Source organism: Lampris incognitus, chromosome 19 (genome assembly GCF_029633865.1).
Source record: "Lampris incognitus isolate fLamInc1 chromosome 19, fLamInc1.hap2, whole genome shotgun sequence".
Classification (NCBI taxonomy): Eukaryota; Metazoa; Chordata; class Actinopteri; order Lampriformes; family Lampridae; genus Lampris; species Lampris incognitus.
In genome coordinates, this window is record NC_079229.1 from 32959432 (window position 1) to 32971967 (window position 12536).

At 48.7% G+C, this 12536-nt stretch overlaps 1 protein-coding gene across 2 annotated transcripts; it reads left to right on the forward strand.

Moving 5' to 3' along the window:
* Positions 1-131: 131 nt before the first annotated feature.
* On the forward strand, positions 132-10507 carry kbtbd2 (kelch repeat and BTB (POZ) domain containing 2). Of its 2 annotated transcripts, XM_056299620.1 has the most exons (4): positions 132-311; positions 3027-3694; positions 7694-7859; positions 8420-10507. In XM_056299620.1, the coding sequence occupies exons 2-4, from the start codon at positions 3522-3524 to the stop codon at positions 9977-9979; spliced, it is 1899 nt and encodes a 632-aa protein (XP_056155595.1). In that variant the 5' UTR covers positions 132-311; positions 3027-3521; the 3' UTR covers positions 9980-10507. The 2 variants fall into 2 exon arrangements, with proteins under 2 accessions (XP_056155595.1, XP_056155594.1); XM_056299619.1 differs by lacking the exon at positions 132-311 and having other exon boundaries at positions 2944-3694.
* The last annotated feature ends 2029 nt before the right edge of the window (positions 10508-12536 follow it).

Below are 12536 nucleotides of genomic sequence, written 5' to 3' on the forward strand. Positions count from 1 at the left end.
TTACATTTCGGGGGGGGGGTGGCAAAACCAGTCAAGATAAACACATTTACAATATACTGTCGCTCGGTCTTGTGGTGGGAGAGCAGGAGGGAGGACGTCGAGCGGCGTTTTGCGCATGCGCAGTATCCTCATTTGGCCTCTCCGATCACAGGCGCTTGCGATGCGCTGGACGGTTGCTCGGTGCGCGGCGCTAATTTAGCCGAGCGCTTAATGAGTGAATTCGGCTTTTTTTTTGGAGAGTACCTGATGCTTTCGGATGACCACAGGTCTGTTCGCGGCGGATCGACGTCTGGAGTACATCTACAGTTACCGTAAGGGGGCCCTTAAACGGGGGGATGGTTAACTTGGAAGACGTCTTGGCTAACTGCTAGCTAGCTAGCTAGCTAGCTGGCTGGCGTTAGCTTAACTGCACAGGTTAGCGGTTAGCCCGCTCGCGTTGGTTTCAGTCGCAGAACTGGAAGGCTGCGTCTGATCGCGGCGTGCCTCCTGCCTCCTTGCTTTACACCCCCCCCTCCCCCCAAAAAAGGGGAAAAGTTTTCCGTCCTTACTGCAGAAGCGATTAAACAATCCGAAGTAAAAAAATCGGCACCTTTATAACTCCTACGCAACGAGCGGCTTTGCGGCGTTGCTAACTTGTCAGCTAACCGATGTGAGGTTTACCCCGCAACGGAGGAGAGCATCGGGGGGGGGGGGGGCTGAACGCCGAGTGTCATCGCGTCGGGGTCGATACGCCAAAAACAACAAACCCCCCCCCCCCCCGCCGTCTGTGATCTAACCTCCCTGGGGAAAACTGTCATCTGTCCAATTATCTCTCTATTTTGGGGGGGGGGGGTTGGTTAATGATCGGCAATGGCTACATCATCTACCCACGATGCGAGCTTGGGGTGTGAAAAGGAGTCGCAGATCCGACCGCCTTAACGAGCGTTGTACACCAGCAGGCCCGCCTGGGGTGGTGGTGGTGGTTTTGCCCTGTTTTGGGAAGTGTTGGGGAAAACGGGGGCGGTAGCTAACCTGCTAACTGGTTAACCTGCCGGCTGCACTTAGCAGGCATCCGGCCGCAAAGTGAGAGCCAGGACACCGAGTCCAAAAGGGAGTTATTAACTAAAACGTACGACGCTATCCTTCCGCTGGGGCTCTCGGACATATGGTGCTGCAAGGGGATCTCGCTCGTTAGCTTGTAGTCTCGCACACCTTCCCAAAACGCGCACGTCTGTGCATCTTAAAAATGGGAAAACTGTGTTTCACCCATGCGCACGTATGCTAGTAATGATCACTTGTGTGTGTTGACGCACATCTGTATTTGCTATCGCGCCCCACCGCCGTGCGTCAAAATGCATTCTGAGCAGACCGGCATTATTGGGAGAGTTGGCTCTTTTTCTGGTGTTCTTGAATACCTGCATGCTGTTTATGTTTCTGTTACCGTATCTTGCTGTATGTTTCCCGCTCTTACTCTTACTGTTTGGGTAGGTCTACTAAGGACGTGCCAAGTATGGATCTGTTCACTGCCTCGCTAAGGCACTGCTTGCTGACTAGTAAGCGGGTGTTTCGGGGCCTAGGACTGAGGACGTGTGGTGTGGTGACTAATGCCGCTAACTCGTTAAACGGAGCTCGCACGAACGGCTCCCTGGGGGTAGAAATCGCGTCCCAAGCGCCACGAAAATCGGGGTAAACGTGCGGCCTCGTTTGGCGTCGAAGGCGACGCCGAAATCGAAGCCAACGCGGCCGGCTAACGGGAAACGCGTCCATCCAGCGTGGACGCGAGTTCGTCTCGGACCCGGTAGAGCCAGCTCGCGTCACTGGGGTTCGGCACGCCAACGACGCTCGCTCAGTTGAGCAGCGCAGACTTAACGTGGACCCCGTCAGACTGGAGGTCGTTTCATCCGGTTTGTGTTGTAGCTCAGAGAGGCTTAAGTGTGGACGTGTGAATCGATGTGGGGACCAAATGCTGGTCCGACGTCAACCACCCAGCAGCGGTATTAACAGCGGATTAAATGTCTGTGATTGTAAAATGCATCAGCAGAAACCCCTTAACCGGTTTGCTGTTAGTTGTTTGCGCCCCCCCCCCCCCAGTCCACCGGTATACGTAAGGCTTACTAGCGAACGTCAGGTCACACGTGTTATGTCCTGGAACTACTATGAATCCACTTTGTTTCTCTCTCTCTCCTGCCCTGATACATTGTCTCCACGGTGCTTTGTCGAAATAGGCCGACGTCGTATATACATACGAGTATTCCTTCGATAATTTATTGGTTGAACTGGAAGCCGCGACACTTGAAGCCAATGGATATATAGGCGGTAAAAGCGCCTTAATAGCCCCGGTGTCATGGCAGTCTGCCAAAAAGCCTGAAGTCATTTTAGCATGGGAGCGGAGCGGAGGGGTCCGGGCTGAAACGCTGCACTTTCTCCCGCTTTGCTCTGCGCCCCGTTAGCAGCCAGCAGATTTCACTGGAGGCTTCCTTTTAATGAGTGCGTTTGCCCAGGACCCACAGACAGACAACCCCCCTTTTACCCCCCCTCCCCCTAAGACTTTGACGTAGCGAAGGTCTGGCTGTCGGTGTAGTCGTCAGGGGGCGAGGGATGGATGGATGGAGGAAGAGGGAGGAGGAGGCAGCGTGCGCGCGCGTGCGCGCAGATGACCTGCCAGGGGAGAGCAGATTGTTGACGGCGCACATTTCTCATGCGGAAGGGATTCGGGATGTGTTCTGATCTGACAGCCCAAAGAGCAAAGCCGACAGAGGGCTGAAGATAGTTAATTTTGCAGACTGCCTCTCCCAAGCTGAATCTCAGATACACGGCGTATTCACGCAGCGCTCCCTTCCAGCGACTGTTGGAAAATGTTATGGGTGTCAAATAGCAGCTGAAGAGCTGATGAATATGGGGTTATTAATTATCTCTCAAAGCTATCGGATGCTAAAATGGTGATGACTGACTAGCTTTGCTTTCCTTGGGTGTCAAGGAATTAGTTTGTCCTGATACATGCTTTTTATATTAATTCTGTTTTGTTTTTGTTTTCTTGTTCTGTTCAGACCATCACTGATGTAGCAGCTATTGGCCCGGCCTTGTTGTCTACCTCCACCCCCCTGTGCCTCACTGTATCACCTCATCAGACGACCACGTCACCCTAAAGCCACAAGGGAGAATCTCTCAGCGGACCTCAGCAGCAACTGATCGCCACCCTTGGACGCTTTGACCGCAGAGTTCAGTGGCACAACCTTCCAGCAACCTCTCTCGTAGTGGACTGGAGGAAGGAAGAGAAGAAGCAGACCACCTGCCTCATAACTGCACCCTACTTCTTGAAGCACCCTCTTTCTGCTGGGGTTTTTTGACATAGGAGAGAACACCTCCACTTGCCCGAGTGGAGGTGTTAAGGTGCTATTGTCCCTTCTCACCCCCCCCCTCCCCCTATTTAATTTTATCTCCCTATTTAATCCCAAAAAAAAAATTCCCCTGGTTGGTTGTAGCCCGGTTCTGCCGGCCGTGTGAACATTTCGAAACTGGGGCGCGATTCATGGGATGCGACCATGTCGGATCTCGGTGAGCGCAGGCCGGTCAACACGGACTACGCTGTCTCCCTGCTGGAGCAGCTCAAGTTCTTCTACGAGCAGAAATTATTGACTGACGTGGTGCTGCTGGTGGAGGACATGGAGTTTCCCTGTCACAAGATGGTCCTGGCCACATGTAGCTCTTATTTCAGGTGAGCCAGTGTTATCATTGGTCAGTATTTTAAGTGACTGTTAGCAAGCAAGCAAAACACTGCAGCAGTGGAGATGGAAACACTCTTGTTATTGTCGTTTTTGTCGATCGCGGTTACACTAGCAGCGGTTAAGACAATGTAGCCCATTTCTACTTCAAAGTCAGATTGGGGTCATTCCTAGAACACTTAGTCATGTAGGTTAAAACACAGATTTCAGGATTGTAAAGGATGCCCCTTATAGCAACAATGGATAACGCACAACGTCGTGTCGGCTAGCTTTTGTGGGTGTGTGCTGGAAAGACGGTTCATGTTTGCCTTGGTCGGATTGTGATTAAGCCGCAGGCACACTGCCATGACGTAGCACAGTTGTAATGGTTAGCTACACTGAATAGTAAACCCTGTTTTAGAGGGAGCATTGCCTACTACAATAAGGGAGCAGAAGAGAGAGGTTGTTGTTTCCATGGAAGCAGTTTCCCTGATTCTACTCCACACTGGTTATCCTGCCCGATATTTCCCACGCACAGCACAGCACATGAAGCAATCCCTAACCTGTAGTTACACAGAACTATCCCTAAAGGGCCTCACAAGGGGCTTCAGTTGGCTTCAACGTTGCATAATAATTGTGTGTGTGTGCGCACACGCTGCAGTGAGGATGACGGAGCAGCAGCCCCGGCTCTGCGAAGAGTCCACCTGTATATGACAGGCGTTTGTGCAGTCTCATCTGTCTTGTCGCTCTCTTACATTTCAAGAAAAGGTCCCAACAATTAAAACTGCCTTTTTCACACCCACCTCTTCTCAATCTTCCCTTCCGTATTCCATGAGCTTGTCATGCGGTCAAAGGTGTTTTCTCTCTCTCTCTCTCTATTCTGGAGGGGAACGCGTGTTTAAGTAAAATCCTGCCGTGTAACTGTGGGACGCATCGGGGTCTGCCTGCAGCCTTGCGTAATGAGGCCCTGGCAGGACCTAGCCCCTGCTGTGAGCTGTACACATACCTATCAAACCCCCTATACATGCCTCCATTCAGGACAGTGTTTTTTAGGGGATACATTACTGCTGTAGGACAAAGTTGCACGCCACTTGCACAGAAAAGTTCAGTCGGTCGCTGGCAAGATCCATACCTACTAGACCTGTTAAGGTGGTACATTTTTTTAAATTTCATTTATTTATTTACGGGCGCTATTAGCTTTTCTTGACAGGAAAGTGGTGGTACAGCAGTATTGTAGAGTGGAGAGAGAGGGCAGCAAACATCCCGAGCAAAATTTGAACCCGTTGGGATCAGGCCTCAACCCACATGTCATGGCTTATCTGGTTGGGCCACCACAATGTCCTACACCCTACCAATTTTACACAGTGAGGCTTCACTGTAAAATAGACGGTAACCACTATTACCACCTTTAACCACAACTGGAATCCTTGGCCTTATTTATCAGGCACTGTAACTGCTCTGCCATCATTTGGCAAAATGAATCTTGAAGATTGGAAACTGTTAGTCTTTCTCGTAAGAATGTAATCGATCCTGAGTAACTTGGTAATTTGATAGCGGCATGTAACATTACTGGTCTGGACAGCGACACCAATTCATTTACAGTGTTATTTGTCAGTAGTCTGCCTGTCAGTAGTCTGCCTATCAGGTGTGGTGTTGTGCATGTTTATAACCTTGTCACAAAAAGTCGGCACTCCAGCAATAATCCTCGCTCTCTTGTAACTGTAAGATACTAGCGCTGATGGTGTTAAGTTCCAACCACTGGAGTTGCTTCCATGCTGTTTGTCCCCAGGAAAACCACCCACCATGACAAGCCTAATCCATAAATAAGTGAGGAGGATGGAGTCGAGAGGAGTTATATGAATGAGAGTGGGTTGGTGTATGGGGGTACTGGTGTAGGCGGCCTGTGGAAAGTGCAGCTATGTGGGTGTCGGAACAACCAGAAGTGGGGAACTCGCTGCCTAGGCGAGGATGGTGTTGTTCAGCCACCCAGAGAGCAACCAGTGCTAGCTGTGGTCATGTTAGCCCACAGGCCAAAAGCTGATTTAATTGTCCATAAAGCTCAGATTTTCTCAGCTCAGCTGCAATTGAAATGAGGAGCACGTGCTGAGAATGCATTCTGCAAAGCAGTCTCACCAGCACTGAATTTCCAAAAGCTCTCCATGGAAGAAATTAACCCCTGTTAGAAGGCTATCTGTATTCATGTTTTAACAAAAAAGGTTAGCCCAATGCCTAATATTAAAAATATTAATGTAGTTTTATTTTCCCTTAACACCAACACCAAGATCGTGGCGCTTTTCCCGTACCAAGAGGCAAAGAGAACAGCAAATGGTCATCAAATTTTTGTTTTCCCCTTTTTCCCCCAATCGTATCCGGCCAATTACCCCACTCTTCCGAGCCATCCCGGTCGCTGCTCCACCCCCTCTGCCGATCCGGGGAGGGCTGCAGACTCCACATGCCTCCTCCGATGCACGTGGATTCGCCAGCCGCTTCTTTTCACCTGACAGTGAGCAGTTTCGCCAGGGGGGACGTAGCGTGTGGGAGGATCACGCTATTCCCCCCAAACAGGCGCCCGATCGACCAGAGGAGGCGCTAGTGCAGTAACCAGGACACATACCCACATCCGGCTTCCCACCCGCAGACATGGCCAATTGTGTCTATAGGGACGCTCGACCAAGCCGGAGGTAACACAGGGATTTGAACAGCGATCCCCGTGTTGGTAGGCAACAGAGTAGACCACTATGCTACCCGGGCGCCTGGTCATCACACTTATCGACCCACAAGGAGCAAAAATAATGCATGTCTTTCAGTTACAGTTGTTATATTTGTATAAACAAAAGCTGTGTTTATGGACTGAATCTGATCATAAATTATCCATATTTTAGTGATATGTCAATATGACTGCCTATAATGTATTTTGACAGTGGAAATTGGTGATTTCCTTTTTTTTTGAGGGAGGTGGCGAGGCAGGCTAATTGTTGTGCTTTAGCCATTAAGTTTCTGTGCAATATGACACTACAGCCACCATGTCTTTACGTCAATCTGCTGCTGAGTAGATACACCCACATGGTTGCTGGTAAACAGACATTGTAAATATGTAGTGAAGGCCTGTCTGGTCAACATGGGGCATATTTCCTTGCATTCTTCAGTTTATGATCAGACTGACTCAGCTTGTTAGCATTGAACATTACTTTCATCTCCAAGATGCAACAATTCAGCTACTTTTAGGGACATTTGAATTTATTGAACGGCTAGCCCCTTGAGCATCTCATTTTCAAGGGGTCCTACATGTCATCTGTGGTTGAGATGTTTGCCCACTTGGACAGTGACTAGGTAACTAACCATCATTTGAAGGCCCTGTCCTCTTTTAAAAGTCTCGATTCCTGGTAAAATTGTGAAAGATATACAAGTGTCTTTATGGTGCCTTGCTCACCAGCCCATCACTTCTAACCACAGACTGTCAAACACCATCACTAACAAAAATGGCTTCAACTCTCTTTCGATGACAAGTATTTTATACTGAGATTAGACACATTTCTAGTCTAATCAACTGGAGGGGGAGGGGGCCACATACTTAATTTCCTTTTTGTGCACATACAAGTTTCAGTTTCAGACAGACGATAGAACCTAACTCTCTGTGGACAACACTACATTAATCTGTATCTGCCAACAGTACAAGATGCTCCATTACTGTGGCTTGTTGTACCTATAGTCTGCCACTCAGAGGTGGTGATGTGATAATACACAGCATGAATCATTCTTTCACTTTACTGTGAGAGTTAATACAGGCTAATGCTGCAGTCATCTGGTTTCCATAGGTACAGTTTGTCTTGATTGGCCGTGTTGAAGGTCAGAACAGCCGATACAGAGCTACTTTTTTCTGTTGTTTTGATTGGCATGCCTGTGAGAATTAACGTGCCACATAGGACCTCACCTTATGTACAATTATTCCCCTCTGCTTGATAATTGATGTTCTGATTGATCATCTTCTTGCCCCCCACCCCCTTGCCCTGCAGGGCTATGTTTATGAGTGGCCTCAGTGAGAGCAAACAGACTCATGTCCACCTGCGTAATGTGGACCCAGCCACGCTGCAGATCATCATCACCTACGCCTACACGGGAAACCTGGCCATCAGTGACAGCACGGTGGAGCCCCTTTATGAGACCGCCTGCTTCCTACAGGTACAAAACATCCTGTCCGCTGCACTGCCAATCAACACTCTCGCTTACACACATATTTTGCATGTGCCTAACCCTAATACCTTGACCAGGGTCCGTGTTCACCCTCTAAACATAGAAAGGCAAACATGGGTACACACACTAGCCTATCCTATGTATAAGTCATTTTTTTCTTTCATCTTGCCTTTATGTAAACTGTATAGGCTGTATATCCATTTGACTTGAGTGAGGAATTGACACCAGAAACCATCCAAAATGCTGCTGGTATATTTTGTTCTGGATGATTAGTTTGTCTACTGTCAGGCTCTTTTTATAAGTGGCCAAGCATCATTGAGTGGTCCTGGGCTTAACTGTTAGACTGGCATCAGCCTGCAGGAATACAAAATTAAGCTGCTTATCTGGATATGAACAGGGAAAGAAACTGGTCACTGGTTAAATATTGTCTGTGTTGCAGGACTATGCCAGATCAGCTATGGTTTCCCAGCCGCAACCATATATAGAAATGTCCATTTATGACCGCAAGATGCCTTACCACGTTTTCACTCTCCCCTGTTTGGTTGCAGGTAGAGGATGTCCTCCTCCAGTGCAGGGACTACCTCGTAAAGAAAATCAACGCGGAGAACTGCGTGCGCATGTTGAGCATCGGCGACCTGTTCAGCTGCAGTGAGCTGAAGCAGTGCGCCAAGCGCATGGTGGAGCACAAGTTCCCTGTGGTGTACCGGCAGGAGGCCTTCCTGCAGCTCTCTCATGAGCTGCTCATCGATGTCCTCAGCAGTGACAACCTCAATGTGGAGAAGGAGGAGACGGTGCGTGAGGCGGCCATGCTGTGGCTGGAGTACAACATGGAGGCGCGCTCACAACATCTGTCCTCTGTGCTCAGCCAGATCCGCATCGACGCACTCTCTGAAGTCACGCAGCGAGCCTGGTTCCAGGGTCTGCCGCCCAACGACAAGTCGGTGGTGGTACAGGGTCTCTACAAGTCCATGCCTAAGTTCTTCAAGCCGAGGCTGGGCATGACCAAGGAGGAGATGCTGATCTTTATGGAGGCCACATCAGAGACGCAGGGCGATGGAGGCCATGTTGTCTCTGGCCTAGGGCACACTGTGGTGTGCTATAGTCCACAGGCAGAGAAGGTGTACAAGTTGAGCAACCCGCCAGGTGACCTGCAGAAGGTGGGAACCCTGGTTACCCCCGACAATGATGTGTTCATCGCTGGTGGTCAGATCCCACTTAAGAATTCCATCACCAACCATGGCAAGAGTGGCAAGCTCCAGGCGGTTTTCCGCTCGGTGGACAGCTTCTTCTGGTTTGATGCCCAGCAGAATGCCTGGGTGCCCAAGACCCCCATGCTGTGTGCCCGAATCAAGCCCTCACTGGTCTACTGCGAGGGATACATCTATGCAATTGGGGGAGATAATGTGGTGGGGGAGCTGAACAAGCGCACGGTGGAGCGCTACGACTGCGAGAAAGATGAGTGGACCATGATGAGCCCCCTGCCCTTCGCTTGGAACTGGAGTGTCTCGGTTGCAGCACATGACTGCATCTATGTGATGACCCACGACCTGATGTACTGCTATTTCCCCCGTGCGGACACATGGGTGGAGATGGCCATGCGCAAGACCAGCCGCTGCTTCGCCTCTGCAGCTGCCTTTGGCGACCTCATCTTCTACATTGGTGGCCTCCATGTGGTAAGCAACTCCGGCATCCGCCTGCCCACCAGCACCATTGATGGCTCCTCTGTTACTGTGGAGATCTATGATGTCAACAAGAACGAGTGGCGCCTGGCCGCCAACATCCCCGCCAAGCGCTACTCGGACCCATGTGTACGTGCCGTGGTGCTGCTCAACTCGCTGTGTATATTCATGCGAGAAACCCATATGAACGAGCGGGCTAAATATGCCATCTATCAGTACGATGTGGAACTGGACCGCTGGTACCTCCGGCAGCCCGTATCAGAGCGCGTTCTCTGGGACCTTGGCAAGGACTTCCGCTGCGCCGTGGGGAAACTCTACCCCTCCTGTCTGGAGGAGTCACCATGGAAACCCCCAACGTACCTCTTCTCCCCCGATGGGGCAGAGGAGTTTGAGGTGGATGGGGAGATGGTATCTCTCCCCCACGTATAGCTCTTAATCCCTCCCTCTTCCAGACCTCGCTTACTGGAGTCTGGGTTTATGAGGAGGGACGGACACCAAAAGGGGTTGTGGGACGGAACTTGAGAACTCAATGGGTTTGATGTTTCTGTGTTCGGGAGAGTTCTAAGGACGTTGAAGCCTCCGGTCGCCATCAATTTAAGCAACGCGGCGCAGCCTGGAAAACCCTGGAGCAAAAAAGATGCCCCCCAAAAAATGACTAGTAATCTAAAACCTTTTTTTTTTTTCCCTTGGTTTTCTTCTTTTTTTTTTTCTTTTGTCAGTTGTGACATTTTCAGATATTATTACAAGTCTGTTATACTGTTTCTACAATGTGATAATCTAAAACTTAAACTGATTTTTTTTTTTTTTTTGTGATGAGAATGATGATGCACTTACAGATAAACCTCCATGGAATGACAATGGCAACTGTACCAAAATCCCCCATTTCTCCTTCTACCCCAGCCTGGCCTGCCCCTCCTCTTCACCCCGGCCTCTCTCTCTCTCTCTCTCTCTCTCTCTCTCTCTCTCTCTCTCTCTCTCTCTCTCTCTGCTGTTAGAAACCAGATCTATCTCTCTCGTCCTGGAGCCCTGTGGGCATCGTCACTCCGGACATTTTAAGGGAGGGGTGGGGTGGTCGTCAGGAGGCGACTGCAGGTCCGGTCGCCTGGCTCCTCCTCCTTCCTTTACCCCTCTCTTAACCAACTCCTCTACTCCACTAGCCCCCTCCAGTCAACTCCATCTGTTGGTCTCTTGGCACACAGGTCTTCCGCACAGCTGGCAGTTTACAGGTCTCGGTCCATCTTGCTACCATCATGACATGTGCTTTCTTTTCTTTTTTCTTTTTTTTTCCCCCTTAACTTTCAACACAGGTCTCTGCAACATTACACAACACAACTCCACTCTGCAACTATAAGGTTTTGGGCTCATGCATTTTTTTTTTTGATTTCCAAGCTGCTGAAGTATATATAAATATAAAAATATATATTTTTCATATGTTCAGAAGACAACAGTTTGTGTGTGTGTGTGGGGGGGGGGGGATAACCAGGTCTATTTTGTATTACTGTCTTTTTTTTTCCTTTTTTATTTAATATCAGACATTACTGTAGTGGGATTGTGTGTAGATATGTTTTTCCAATCAGATTTAATTACAGTTGTGAGTGAATATTGAGGAATCTTGCTGCTGATTGGGTCTGAGTAGAGAGGGCTGGCCCGGGGCTGTTGCGATGGAAATCGTCCCAGCAACCACTATCAGTAGTGGAGACGGCGGGTCAGGGACGGGGAAGAATCTTCCTTCTACCTTAAAAAAAACTACATGAGCACAGGTGCTTCATGACAAACCTTACTAGCATGTTTGGCTGCATCATATTCCTTTGGCACTGTATTTTGAATGAACGTTAATTTATTAAAAAAGGAAAACATACCAAAAACGTTGCTGAAACTGGCTCCTGTTTCTTTTGTGTTAAAAGGTTTTTACTTGAAAATAATAATGTAGATTGCACTTGTAGTGCACAAGGCAAAAAATTCTTCTGGTTTGAAATTTTATATATTACGTGTTGTTACCAGATTAATGGACTAAAAATGATAAGTATACAGATGATAAAAGTATATTTATCTCAGAACTTGGTAAGACGTGTCAACTACAAACTGCCTTTATTTACAAGTGTGTTATCCATGGTGGATTCCCGCTTTGGCTGAGCTAATTCTGAACAAGAACAAGGTTGAATGTCTAATGGACTTTAATAGACGGGTCTCCACCAAAACATTTTTCTCTCTCGCTGTGTTGTGGCCATGCCAATTCAAGATGGCGCCGCTTAAATGACATGAAACCGACTTAAGTCCTGAAGACAGGGACAGAGTTACAGCGTTTATACACTTGGCAGCAGTCATCCTCTGTTACAAATGTATTAAAGGAACAATCTGTAATTCAAATGCAAACAAAAGGGGTGGCTCCTGCGACCAAAATACACAGGATCGGAACCTGCTATCTACCCAAAATTGATAAACGGGTTTATTCTTACAAGGGCTAACACTACACAACAACTAAATCTCGAGTTTCTAACGTTTTCTGATGCTGTAAAAGGCTTGTTTACAACCGTAATGGTTGTATTCTAAACATCCAGCAGGATGGCAAAATGGTTTCAAGTGTCGGGTTAATTTTGGAGATTACACTTTGAACAGCGGTGACAAAAGTTAGCAATCCTGCCCCGCTGATGCCACATCTATCCACAATGCCAGTCAGTCAAGTCAGCCAGTCGGGCGATGGCATTTGTCTGTCCCCCTCCCTCCCTCCGGGAATTTGAGTTGATAATCTCGTAGTGATCCATGAGGTCGCAGGGTTCATGTGTCCCTGTGATGCTGTTGTATTGTTGCTGGTGTCGCTGTGTTTTTGCCAGACCATATGCTACAACTCCAGTTACCCCACACATACACACATACATAGGTCATTGTTTTGGCTGACCTACATTTGTATAGACAGGCACTGATCCATTTCCGTAACACAAACTCAAAGTAGAGCCAGAGACTAAAATTCTGACAAAGGGCCCATCTC